Source organism: Xyrauchen texanus, chromosome 42 (genome assembly GCF_025860055.1).
Source record: "Xyrauchen texanus isolate HMW12.3.18 chromosome 42, RBS_HiC_50CHRs, whole genome shotgun sequence".
Lineage (NCBI taxonomy): Eukaryota > Metazoa > Chordata > Actinopteri > Cypriniformes > Catostomidae > Xyrauchen > Xyrauchen texanus.
The window spans coordinates 30,023,326-30,037,042 of NC_068317.1; the positions used below are offsets into that span (position 1 = coordinate 30,023,326).

The window sequence follows — 13,717 nt, forward strand, 5'->3', positions numbered from 1 at the left end:
CTAACGTCTGTCTGTCACGAGGGTAAAAACAAATCATGCCTGTGTACATACAATTATTAAACACATCGACCACCGTTTAAAAATTATTAACAAATCAACAAATTAGCTTTGCTTTTTGAAAGTAACTTTTACCCGGCAAGTGATAAAAGTGAAAATGAAACTAAAGTGAATCAGATTATTCAGAACTACCGGATTTCTGTTTGCGGATCAGCACAAACGGAGTGATCCAAAACTGTGAGGAACTATTGCTGGTGTCGACCGAAGGTAACTGAATATTGTCCTATATATATTTAGCAAGAAGTGGTAACTAATATGTACACATGCAAGCCGGGTTACAACATCTGCCTCTTATCAACTGTTCGATGAGATGAAGGCCACAGATACGATACGTAGCATTATAATCACAAACAGAAAGTAAATCTAAACGTAGCTAGAAGTGATTTAACTTTTATTTATCTCGGTTATTGTTAAATTACTACAATCAGCGCTACAAAATACTGGACCTCATTTAAATATATAGGCTGATGGCCACACTTTTTTGTTTAAGGTGCGTACACACTGCCAGCGACTTTATCGCTGCAGGTCGCCAGTGGCTGGCGGTGAAGTCGCTAGTGGGCGTTCCCACTACTGGTTGCCTAGTAACGTTTATAAATGACATTCACGGATGTCATTCCATTGCTGTTGACAGCGAATCTCTTTTCTTGCCACTAAAAACAAACATTTTGGAGGGAAAAGACTAAATATAAATGGAATCAGTACATAAAATGCTTTAAATCAAAGATGAATGAGAAACAATGCGTGCTGTTTGCCATAGCGGCTGTTTATCTGCGGCGAAAATGCAAATGCCGGTCCATAAAATCCCCGCGATCTCAGATACACCTTTCCACGCAGTATTTTTCTTAAAAATATCCTTGTACGTGGGAAGAGACATATCATAGAGCACTGGAAAATTTCTAACAACAAGAATTAGCCTTTCATCCATCTTTCCGTTACTGCAGGAACTGAGAGAGTGAGAGAGAAGGATCACGTGAGCTCTCCCGTCTTCTCTCCTATTGGCTGTCGCTTCCGTTAGTCGCTCCAAAGTTGAACTTTTCTCAACTTTGTCGCGTCGCTGGACACGCCCACATCTAGCGCCAACGGTCGCGACAGCTCGTGTCGCCGGAAGTCGCTGTGCTCGCATTGAAAATGAATGGTATTGAGTCGCTGTCGCGCGCGATGTCGCTGGCAGTGTGTACGCACCTTAAGTTTTTCCTTTCTAGTCGCAGTGCAACATAAATGTACATTACGTCACCATGAATTCATGTTTAGTAGCACTGCAGACGCTGAGTTTTAAAGCACTTATACATTTTTACTAATTAATTTCGTTGAAACATACCAGAGACCTAAACAATAATCAACAGTAATTTGTCTTCACAGTTAAAATTAAAATGTAGGCCAATTTCCTGCTCATGCCATTTCTGTACCAGTAGAGGACAGCAATGTCTAATTTAATTCAAATGGTTTGTACTTCAAATGTACAGTATGAGTTTATGAGAAGTATTAGTTACTTTATCCTTATCCGCCAACTGTACCTTAAAATTAAACTTAAAGGATAGTTCACCCAGAAATGAAAATGTTCTCATCATTTACTCACACTTATGCTGTACCAGATGTGTATATGACTTTCTTCTGCTGAACACAAATGAAGATTTTAGCACATAATTGTAGCATAAAAGTAATTCATAAGTCTCCAGTGGTTAAATGCATGTCTTCAGAAGCAATATTGTAGGTGTGAGTGAGAAACAAATCAACATGTAAGTCCACTTTCACATTCACATTCTTATTATTGGCATTTTGCCAACTTCTAGGCAGAGATGAGAATTAATAGTTAAAAAGACTTAAATATTGATCTGTTTCTCACCCACACCTATCATATCGCTTCTGAAGACATGTGTTAAACCACTGGAGTCTTATGGATTACTTTTATGCTGCATTTATGTTCTGTTGAAGAAAGAAAGTCACACACATCTGAGATGGCATGAGAGTGAGTAATGAGATTAGACCACATTGGCAGACACAATGGTAATCTGGAATTTAAAAGATTAGAAGGTGAATTGACCCTTTTACATATCACTTTGACCCACTGTTTTGCTATATATGGAGTAATTTTACTTCTGTTATTTTTGGTTGAATCTTTTGCTTGTTCATTTTGAACTTAATGTTTGAAAACTTGATTCATTCATTTTTTGTTGGTTCAAACAAGTGAAACAAAGCGGCGAAACCCCATCTTTAAGCGTAAAGAGTGGATAAACAAGCCTTATTTTGAAGTCACTAATAAAATTGCTTGTTGGGATTGATTAAATGAGAAGAGCTGTTGAATTTGCAGGACTTTCAACATTTTAATAACAGAGCATTACTAACAGGAGAAATGCTGTGGCTAATGTTTTGGGAGTAACTTGAATCACCAAAGTAACTTGAACTTTTCAAAGTTATTTTGTAGTATTTTTGTCTTCGCTCAGTTTTATGTGTACATTTTCTTTCTCTCTTACCTTCACATAATGACATCACAGTAAGCATAGATCTGTTGTATCTATGCTGAACAGTTTAAAATTGAATTAATTTACCATTCAGCTCAAACTTATGACCTTCTCAGACTCACCAAGAATTCCCATGTTCATGAAAACATGTTTAATTATGTTTATATACATGTTTATTTTTACAGTGGATTTTCCTTTTGCATCTCAGGAGGTCCAGACATATTAAAAATGTATGAAGCTGAAGAAATACCACAAATGAGGCGAGGCAAGTCAAAAAGTTACCTGTGACTCTGATGCTTTGACTGAGTAACAAGTACCATACATGGAACACTTACAAAAATGACATAAATTGAAAATTATTACTCTTTTCACTTTCCCAGAGTTCTCTCTTGTTTGCCAGTCTGACATTGTATTTGCTTATCCTGGAGATGATGTTGTTCTGTCCTGTCATCTTGAGCCAGCTATTAGTGCTGCTGCAATGGAAATCAAGTGGCGGTATAAGGTGGATCTTGTCTGTCATTATAAGGATGGGCAGGTGACAGAGAGTAGAGGCTATGAGGGGAGAGTAAGTCTCTCAATACAAGATCTACAAAGAGGAAATGTGTCTTTGACACTCAGAGACATCAGAGGATCACAGAGGGGCATCTATATCTGTGAGGTCACCCATGAATGGCAAACAAAACAAGAATATATCTTTCTTTATATCAGCTGTAAGTATTGTATGACCAAAAGCTAAATATGTTTCAAAGATTATCCCTTATCTTAAGCCCCAAAAATTGCTATACATTTTGTCCAGCTTGGAAAGTATCTTGTTTAATTTGGCTGTAGTGACACTAGGGGTCGCTCTTGGGAGCCCGATCCACCTTCAGATCTTTGAGAAAAGGTCAATAAGAAATTGGCAAGTTGAATTTGCATGCCACACCCCCTGACATACAGGTTTAAAAGGGAGATGGTAGTGAGAGCGGACGAGTCAAAGGGCCGGGTTTGGGCAGTAAAAAGGTGCCCTCCGTGATCACGTCAGCTCATCATGAACGAGACTGGAGGGGGGCGTGGCCACGAGAGGCACGCCGAACCCAAAACCCAGTCGTCAAGCCCGGGCAATCGTGGCAGTCAGCTCTGTATCAGCCTCAGACTGAGCTGCCACACCCGAAGGCGGCAGCCCGGTCGAGTCCTCGCCGTCTGACATCACCAAGGTGCTCTCCGATGCAGTGATTGACATCTCATCCGGCTCTCGAGCTCCGGAAGAGACATAAGGCTGGCGGTGAGACAAGCTTGTCTCATCCCAGTGCTGGACGGAAGCAAACGAGTGTACCGGAGAGAGGGCGGTCCGTGGGAAATTTACCCGGCGGATCCGTACCCACTGAAGCGCGGTCTTGTATCCATAGGTAGGAGGAGCTGTGAGGGGGACAGCCGAAGTGGTTTTCCCTCGAAAGAAGGAAAGCCGTGACCGCAACGTTGCCATGGTTGCACTCTCGAGGTGAGAACATAAACCATCCACGATCGCTTCCTCAACGCGCTTATAGTCCAGGTATGTGAGGGAGGGATCGTGACTGTCAGAGGCGGAGAGGTAACGACCACATCCAGTAATGGCACAGAGACAGAAAGGCATCTTTAAAAAGATGCGTCTTTATAAAGATGTTCAACGTCTCTGTGACTGCTCTAATAGAGGAAACACACACTCTTTTAGAGGAAAAGCACTGTCGAAGCGCCCAGGGGTGTAGTCTGCAGCGGAGTGCAGAGTGGAGAGAGAACCGCTGGAATGCACAATGCTAAGCAGAGAGGTGAATGGACGACAGTAGTATTCAGCTTGCTGTTAATACAACCGCTCGGCTCCGAAGAAAAGTCTGAATGAATCCGCATTCCGATCTCCCTTTTATACCCGTATGTTGGGGGGAGCGGCATGCAAATTCAACTCGCCAATTTCTCATTGGCCTTTTCTCAAAGATCTGAAGGTGGATCGGGCTCCCAAGAGCGACCCCTAGTGTCACTACATCTATACAACGTCGAGTGAGTGACAGAAGGGGAACAACTTTTAACATTGTTTGACCTTTTAGCAGTGTTGCAGTTTGCTTTTGACAATAAAAGTATTTCTCTCTCCAGCTGAAAACTTAAGACTTGTGGTTCCTACTGACACCATATCTGCTGATGCTGGAGCAGATGTCACCCTGCCTGTTCATCTCTCACCTGAAACCAGTGCAGTTTCCATGACAATCAAGTGGTTTAGAGGGACAGAGCTCATTTATCAGTACAACAATGGACAGGGGACAACAAACAGACGCTATGAGAACCAAGTGGGTCTGTCTATTCAGGAACTGGAGAGAGGAAATCTTTCTCTGAATTTGAGAAATGTTCAGCAGTCTGATTCAGGAGAATACACTTGCAAAGTTATTCAAGATGGATATCTGAACACAGGAATAGTTCACTTGCGAGTGAGAGGTAAGAGATTATGAAAGTTGTATCTATGCTATATTCTACTTTTCTTCTCTAGCTTGTTCCTGTAGTTCATTCATGAAAAACACTTTAGTACTGTTGCCAAATATTAGTAGTATATTTGATGTAATATGCAGACTTAATTAATAAACAATTAAACAAAATTAAAAGCAGGTTTACATTGTTTTATCCACCTGAATAGTTTATTAAGTTTGTTATAATCATATAAAGACTGGTGTGTAGCATTTTGAAATAACGTTTTTTTTTTGGGATGTAGTCTGCCAATTTTATATTAGGCCTCATTTTTTCATTGTCTTTCAAATATGACTGGTGAAGTGATGATATGTTTACATTTGTGATATTTGGTTTAATTTAGAGATTGACAAGAGTGATTTTACAAGGCAAAGGCACCTGCAGGATATCCTAACACAAGTACATGATGATATTATGCAACAAAAACTGGAGGAAAGCATCAAATCACTATCTCTACTATCTCATAGTAGATATAAAAAGAAAAAAACATCTGTTGGTAAGTCTAAGGGACAATGAGAAGCAAAATGTCCTTTCAAAGCTTCTTCCAGATTATTTAAACTAGATTACAGATAACAATATCAAATGGGAAGTTCTAAAACTACATGGTAAATCTCCATAATAATAATAATAATAATTTTTGTTTTTGTTTTTTTGTTGAAATAATTTCAACCTTAGAGCCTACATCCAGACGGACAAATAGTATGGAAGAAAATCCTCCACTCTGTAAGAAACTACTTTTGAGTGATCAAAGATGCTTTTGTGTATTTAAATCTGGTGTGTTTAATTGTTTTGTGGTTGTAAGAAAGATCAGAGAATTCCACATGTTACTGTTACTGCTATGCAGGGGTGTAGGGACTTTTAACCCTTTTTGAGGAACAATAATAACATTTAATTAAATTTTAATACATTTATTTTGCTTAATTGTAGTGAAATGGAAAAAAGCGCAGCTGCCTAAACCGAAGCCTTTAAGGCCCAGCAGAAGCGTCTGCAGAACTAACTCGGCAATCTCATTGGCTGGCGCTCACAGTCCTCGTTTTGATTCAGCAAATTAGTTTGCGTGAACGCAGACAACGTTAATATTAATGATCCCAACAACTTGCAGGAAATCTGTTTTAAGTAAATCTCTGACCTCTTTATTGTTAGTCTTTTTAACTGAAACATTGAATGACCAATAATGTCTCGTACAACCACCAGCCAAAAAAACGGGGACAGACATTCAGGATTTCATTCATAGAGTCATGTGTGTGAATTTTTTTTTATATCATTGTATACTTCTAAACAATATATTGTTCTTTAACTTTTACGTGGTTTTTGTACCGGGACACGTGTTTGCCGTTGCCGTGATGTGTCGCAACGGACACTTCCAGTGTAGACAGCATCATTGATTATAATGGATTATATTGCTTTTGACGCAACGTGCCCATCACGTCCATTGTTGACAGGGTGTTAGAATGTGCCCCCCCTCCCCCTAGTTTTCAGATCGTTCCTATGCCCTTGCTGCTATGAAATGGTAATTGTACCTTTTGATTGAGTTTTATTAGAGTTATAGAGTTTTGTTATCCAGTATGTATATTTACAAGTATTTGACGTGCTAAATGACATGATTTTCTCAATGTCTTGTGCTTGCCTGCAGTGGGAGATGGCAGCTCAGAGGAGAGCCGGGAAATAGAAGACATTTTTGGTACATTATATATTATATAGTATTGTAACAGGTAAAGGGATGGGCAAGGAAGAGGTTCGAACCGGCTGAACAGTCAATGTAACTTTTAATCTCAAACATAAACTTAAACCAACATAAAATGAACACAGACACACATGCTGTGCAGCCGCGTGCATCTCTCTCTCTCTCTCGAACTGGCACCTCCGGCTCCCCTTTATCTCGCTCTACCACTGATCAGCTGATTCAGCGCCGACCACGCCCTCCTCCTTGTCACAATTAAATACAAATATGTATATATTCTATGGTAAGTGCCATTATTGTATAGATAGGATGGATACATCATAAGGAGCTCTAAACAAAAGTTTGGGATGAGTATCTGATCTTGCCAATAACAACACAAGAGTAGACATAAATGGCTGTTTACTACATGACAAATTTCCAGAAAGTAAATCAAAATGTAAATTGGAAGTGAGGTTTATTTGTTTGAGTTTTGTACATTTGCATAAATTACATGAGAAACTACAAAGTCAACTTCACAACTGGATTTCGTTTTTTTGTTTTTTACTTCCAAATAATTTTGTTTCCCTCATTTCAGTTACAGGTCCTACATCTAGGCGGACAAATAGCATGGAAGCAATTCCTCCACTCAGTAAGATCCCACTTTAAATGATCATAGATGCATGAGTGTTTGTGTATTTACATCTTACCTTAGAATTTGAGCACAATCTTGAATCTTAAAGGGACAGTTCACCCAAAAAAGAAAATTCTCTCATCATTTACTCACCCTCAATCTATCCAAGATATGTATGACTTACTTTCTTCTGCAGAACACAAAGATGTTTAGAAGAATATTTCAGCTTCTTTAGTTCCATTCAATGTAAGTGAATGATGGCCAGCTTCCAAAAAAGCTCATAAAGACAGCATAAAAGTTATTCAAAAGACTACAGTTGTTTATTTAATGTCTTCTAGAGTGATTTGATTGATATGAAACCAATAAATATTGTATTATAATAAGTCCTTTTTCACTATAAATGTTCACTTCCGGTCGCTCTCCAATGCATGTTATGTGCTCTTTGGAGCTTTAAAGTGCTGATAACTATCCACTTGCATTGTATGGACTTACAGAGCTGAGAAGATTTTTGTTTGTGTTCAGCAGAAAGAAAGAAATACCTACATATCTGAGATGGCATGAGTAAATGATGAGATAATTAAAATTTTTGGGTGAACTATCCCTTTAATGTTACTATAACTGCAATAAAATATAAATGATGTACCTTTGTTCATTACATTTTTGTTGTATATATATTTGCATGTAATTGACATGCAGTGGCAGTGGGAGGTGATAGCATACTGGAGAGACCGGAGATGGAAGAGGAGAGGGAGCATAGACAAAATCTCAGTCTTTATTTCAGCAACTTTTATACTTTGGATTACGTATCAAACAGTAAGTTTAAGAGCTGTAAGTGCATGCGATGTATGCAATACTGTATGCAATTTCTGTACATACAATATCTATTCAATATACATTTTCCTTCACAGACAGATCTGTCAGATATTTGTCATACAGATACAGTATTTTATATATACAGTAGATACTGTAGATTAATTGATACACATAAAAGATATCTCATACAAATATAAGTACCAGTAGTGCCCACTACCTATCAGTGGATGTTGTTTTTTATGTTTGTTTTGAGTGAAGGGGTGACTTACAATTGTTTATTATTTTGTTATTTCAAAGTCATAGATATTCTGCATATCCAGTTTCTTTGCTTGTGTTTCAATATTGCAGCGGAAAGAGAGAGTGGAAATCAAAATACAAGACAAACAAGAGAAAGGGGAATAGTCACCGCACAAGCAAGATCCTTCCCAGCTATGCCATCACTGTTTCTGCAAACAACATCAGCAAGAGATTACACACTAACACAAGAGATGTCGGAAGCAACAATGCAAAGGACTCCACAAGGAAGTATTGCTACAGCACAAGAAACATCCACTCCAGCTATGCCATCACAGGATCCACAAAGAGAAAGAACATCTGGATCAGCCATGCCACCAGCAGGAGGGAGGACACAAGCACAAGAGAGGCCAGGATCCAGCACACCAAGGACTCCAAGGAGACATGAAAGTACAGAGAAAAACTGCCAAATTTTGTAATTAAACATGTACAATTACCACTGGTCTACTTTGGTTAGCATTAGCAAACTTTTGTTTAGCTGACCATATTTGATTTGGTTTTGGCATCAGGACCCACAGCAGCTGACTTCATGACAGCTTCTTCCCCCAAGCAATCAGATTTTTGAACTCTGATCGCTCATGATACATATATCAGCACTGCACTTTTTCAGCAACAGACTGCAGATGTCAAGACTTCTAGTGAAAAAGGAGGTTCATTTTAGTCTGCTCTCACCCACAACTTGTTATATTGCTTCAGAAGACATGGATTAAAACATGGAGTCAAATGGATTGCCTTTATGCTACCTTTATGTCCTTTTTAGAGCTTGAAAGTTTTAAACCCCATTCATTTACATTGTATGTAAAAACAGATATATCCTAAAAAATATCTTTGTTTGTTTTCCGTAGAAGAAAGTTAAATGAGTTAGAGATAACATGATGATGAGGAAATGATGATAATATTATAATTATTTGGTAAACTATTCATTTTAAATGTGCTGTAATGTGTTTAGTTTCTGATAGTTTTTAGTCTTTGTTACGTCCCAGGACATATTTGTTGGTTCCTTCCTTTGTCAACATATTTTGTTCAATTGCATCTATAGATGTATGGCATTTTCCACTTTGTGTTGTGGTTTTCCTGTTTTGTTTCTGTCTATCTCTCTCTTCCTCTGGAATTCTTACAAGGTGATTAACATCAGGTGTCTGCAATGATGATTACCAATCTCTCCCCTGTCTGGATTGGTTGGTAATGCTGCTGCTGCTTCTTCTTCTTCTTCTTCTTCTTCCTTTGATGTTACATTTGTGAAAGTAGTATGTGAAAGAAAGCTATTCATTTACAGGACCTTTCAATTTATACGTTACCATTGAATGCATAATAAAATGTATATTTTGTTGAATCATATCAAAAAGTTTGTTATTTTGATATTTGTTTACTCTTGTTGCCTGTGATATTAAGGTATGCTGCCGTACTATTCACAAAGATTATACAATCTTGTTTTGCTCAAACATGTACCCGGTATAATTATAAAGTTGTTCTCCTCGCCATTAACAGAAATCACATCTTTGTCTTGTAGCCTCCTGCAACTCTCAGTATGATTTCCGAGTACCCAGGTTCAAACAAATAAGGCTGGGCATAGAAATGCATCTCCTCTTCATCTACTCTTCAGATATGTTTTGTAAGTTCAGTTCTCTGGATTGCGTGCAGCTGTGTTGGGTTTTCTGTTGTGAATATCTCTGAGGTGGACCAGTTGGAGCCAAACAAAGTGAGTTTTCATTATAAAATTTTTGTTTTGTTTCTCACCAAATCTTATCGAATGCCTTCCAAACAAGGCATGAGTCACATGGAATAATTTATTATTTATTAGACTTCTGAAGAGGTGGTCACCATAAACTGCCATTGTATAACATCAGTGAGCACAATTGTTTATTCAAAATGTCCCCGTTTGTGTATCGACAAAGAAAAGAAAGTTATACTGGCGATGATTAACACAAGGATGAGTAAATAATGACTGGAGCTTCATTTTTCGGGGAACTATGCCTTCAAGCACTGTTCTGTTCCTTGTTTTATGTTGTTAATGTTCTCTTTCATTCATTAGCCATATACCCCCAGCATGACGTAAACCCCCCCCCCATAATATTTTAATGAAGAAATAAACCAAAAGACACAAACACACATATATGATGGTTTTTAATGACAAATGCACCTTTGGTTTAAGATTTGTGCTTGTTGAGTGGGCGGGCGAGAGAGAGAGAGAATAAGAAAGAGTTTGCTTTGAAAGAGTGCACATTCTGCCGCTCTCAAGCAGAAACTTAAACTAATGCCCATTATCAAATCCACAGAGTATGAAAGTCCTAACTATAGAGAGAGAGCACATCAATATGAAGACAAAGCCAAATCACCATCCATTTTTAGCCAATTTTGAAATCCCGGCCGGATGCATGTCCAGGAAAAAAGGATGCATATGGTCACCCTATGTAACCATTTATCAGTACTGAAAGGATGTAGGTAAATAATAAAATACAAATAATAAATCTTGGTCTGGATCTAGGCCTTGAAGAGAGAAATCATGGTCAGGGTCTTGGAAGGTGTGGTCTAATATACATTTTGTAAAAAGGGACTTTATCGCTTAGGACAACTAACCAAGATGGCACCCTTGAGTAACTTTCCTGTATTGGATATTTGTTTCCTGTTTTTTGAGTTGGTCAATTATCTTGTTACACCTGTCTGTTACACCTGTCACCAGTTTGTTCTTATTTGTTTTACTGTCAATTTCTTGATTGAATTAGTGACTGTTATTAAAGATTTCTCCAAGCCAGTCTGCCTCCAATATACAGTACATTTAGGTCTAAGCTACAGTAAGTGTTCTGTTCTTTATAGAAAAATGTCCCAATGAGAGTTGTAGTTTTAAAACGTGACCAAAATGTCTAGTCAATTGGGATTGTTAAAGATAACTTCCAAAAAAAGGATTGTGTTTGTAAGCATGTCAATTATGCATTTTTATTTACTTTATTATTATTAATATTATTATCTGTCATTCTCATCTTTTTACTGTTTGTTTTATTTTATGAATTAGGGTAAGTGCCCAGGCCCACCTCGGTCCACCCCTGACTATTAGCATTATTCACCAGTAACTGGAATTGTCTTTTGCATGCGACCCACAGAATGATACACAGATGATACAAAGCGAAACAAAACAATATTTTTTATTGATTCATCTTATTCCTCCTGAGTCTGTATAATATCAGTAAAAGGCTGAGCGTCTTACACCTTGCATGAAGCGCCACCTGCGCGCGACTCCGTTCCATTCACGCGCGCAGCCGCACGTCACAATCACCCACCGAACTCGCGTGAGCCCTCCCACCGCCCACGCGTGACATCTGAAAGAGAGAGAAAAAAAAGGACAAATAAATAAATAAATGAGCAAGGTGCAGTTCCGCCAGGGACCCGCGAGTGTGTGCGTGCGTGAGTGTGTGTGTTGCGTCTGTCTGGAACGTGAAACGCTTGCGTTGATTCAAAACCGGGGAAATACCACCACCACCAACAACAACATCATCATCATTATTCTTTCCCCCGCAAAAATCCCGTTCACACGCGCATGGAGGAGCGCGATGAATTCAGGGCGGTGAAAATCGGTGCGCTACCTCTGAAGGCGTGGACGGCGCATTTAATAGATTCTTTTCATTACTGTTAATGGTCTTATTTAATACCGCCTCATTTCCGAAGATCTGAATCTTGTATTAACCCTTTGCTAAACGGGATCATACATGTCGTGGACAATGAAAAGCATCGGTTAATTCTTATGGATTAACATATCTGAACTCAACCGGAGCCAAGTGAGTATAATACTCCGTGTAGTTGTGTATATTGTGTATGCATAGTGCACTTCTTGGCATTTGTGTTGATTGTGTCTGGTTGATGTTGCATGCAATTTTAAATCATGGGCTATAATAAAGTATCAGTCCATTTATCTGTCTATCTGTTCCATGTTTCCACTGTTTAATGGTCTAATTTGGGATGCTTTCAGAGTCTGTTTTGTTCTGCATAGTCAGGTGAGCATTGTCTTTTCAGACTTACTTTCACAACATTCAACAAGTATTGTTTATGTGTGCACTAATGCTGGTGCATTCATGGTAACTGATGCAATGAGGCTTGTACCAGTCACACCAGCATGTGTACAATTTCACGACCAGAATATCCTGGTACACTAGCAGGTGTCTGACATGACAGACAACACACTACATACATGTCCACATGTTTTGAGTTGTCTAATTGAGACATCTTTGCACACAGGAATAATTTTTGCAATGCAAGATCTAATATGATTTACACTGTAGGTTCAGGAGAATTGTCACCTATTGGCAGGAGCAGAAGCAGCCACCATGGATAACCAGGATCATCTTTTTTTCCTGCAGGGATGAGTAATCCGAGAGAGAGAGAGAGAGAGAGAGAGAGAGAGAGAGGGCGAGAGAGTAGCAGAATACACTACAGACATCAGAAAGGTGCTTGGGTGAAACTCGTGAAATAAAAGCATGGAAGAAGGCAGAAATGGGAGGTGTCGGGCTATATTTTTAAATTGCGTAAATAATTTAAGAGCGATACGTGGATGTTGAACTTAGCGAGGAATGGTGGGCAAACTGAGAATGCTCTCTAGCTTTCAAATTCATGCTTGTCCAAATATATCCAAGTACAACATAAGCAGCCTCTGTGAGTAATCAAATGACCCTTCACACACTGAGCAAAAGAGAACAGATATTAGAATTGATTTGAACGTCTGATTCATATATATATATATTAATGTATTAATCCGTAAGACTGCTGCGTTTGGATGATTAGTTGTTTTAGGTGGTTAATCCTGTCGAGATACAACTTAGAAGTTTTGTTGTTGAAGTGTGTGAATAATTTTCCCCATTTTCATCCATTCTAGTGTAAATAAACAGTCAAAAGGACACAATATAGTAGCTTTTATGTTCAAGATCTAAACACATGCTTTGTGGATTCAAATTCATGCTCGTCCAAATAAATCCTTATTCTTCTAACTAAAATATAAGCAGCCTTTGCATTTAATAAACTCCCCCATTACATAATGTGCAAATCAGTTAAAACAGTCTTTAATTATGATTTTTGTGTGGTGTTGTAATTCTGATTGATGTTTAAGGTTATATACTGTATAGATGGCGTTATATCTTATATAGTTTGATTACTGAGCCTATATTATTATTTATTAAGGTTACTTTATTTGGTATTGATACTTTTTTAGGTGCAATAAATGTGTCAATATTAGTTAGTTCTTAACTTTCTTTATTGCATGCAACATTTTACATATAGGAATATATAATATATGTTTAAAGTAATATTCTGGGTTCAATACATGTTAAGCTCGATTGGCAGCATTAGTGGCATAAT

General features: G+C 38.3%; 2 protein-coding genes across 2 annotated transcripts in view; both read left to right on the forward strand.

The window, feature by feature from the left end:
* The first annotated feature begins 192 nt into the window (after positions 1-192).
* LOC127634900 (uncharacterized) lies at positions 193-9,663 on the forward strand. Its single transcript, XM_052114650.1, has 10 exons — positions 193-264; positions 2,702-2,781; positions 2,897-3,226; positions 4,617-4,952; positions 5,323-5,475; positions 5,655-5,702; positions 6,613-6,660; positions 7,235-7,288; positions 7,967-8,083; positions 8,432-9,663. The coding sequence occupies exons 2-10, from the start codon at positions 2,745-2,747 to the stop codon at positions 8,794-8,796; spliced, it is 1,488 nt and encodes a 495-aa protein (XP_051970610.1). The 5' UTR covers positions 193-264; positions 2,702-2,744; the 3' UTR covers positions 8,797-9,663.
* A 2,028-nt stretch (positions 9,664-11,691) lies between these two features.
* The window catches only part of LOC127634896 (potassium voltage-gated channel subfamily C member 1-like), a 77,147-nt gene continuing 75,121 nt past the window's right edge, over positions 11,692-13,717 (forward strand). Inside the window, exon 1 of the mRNA XM_052114643.1 lies at positions 11,692-12,147. The gene's annotated coding sequence lies outside the window, so the exon portion shown is untranslated. The remainder of the gene's footprint in view (positions 12,148-13,717) is intronic.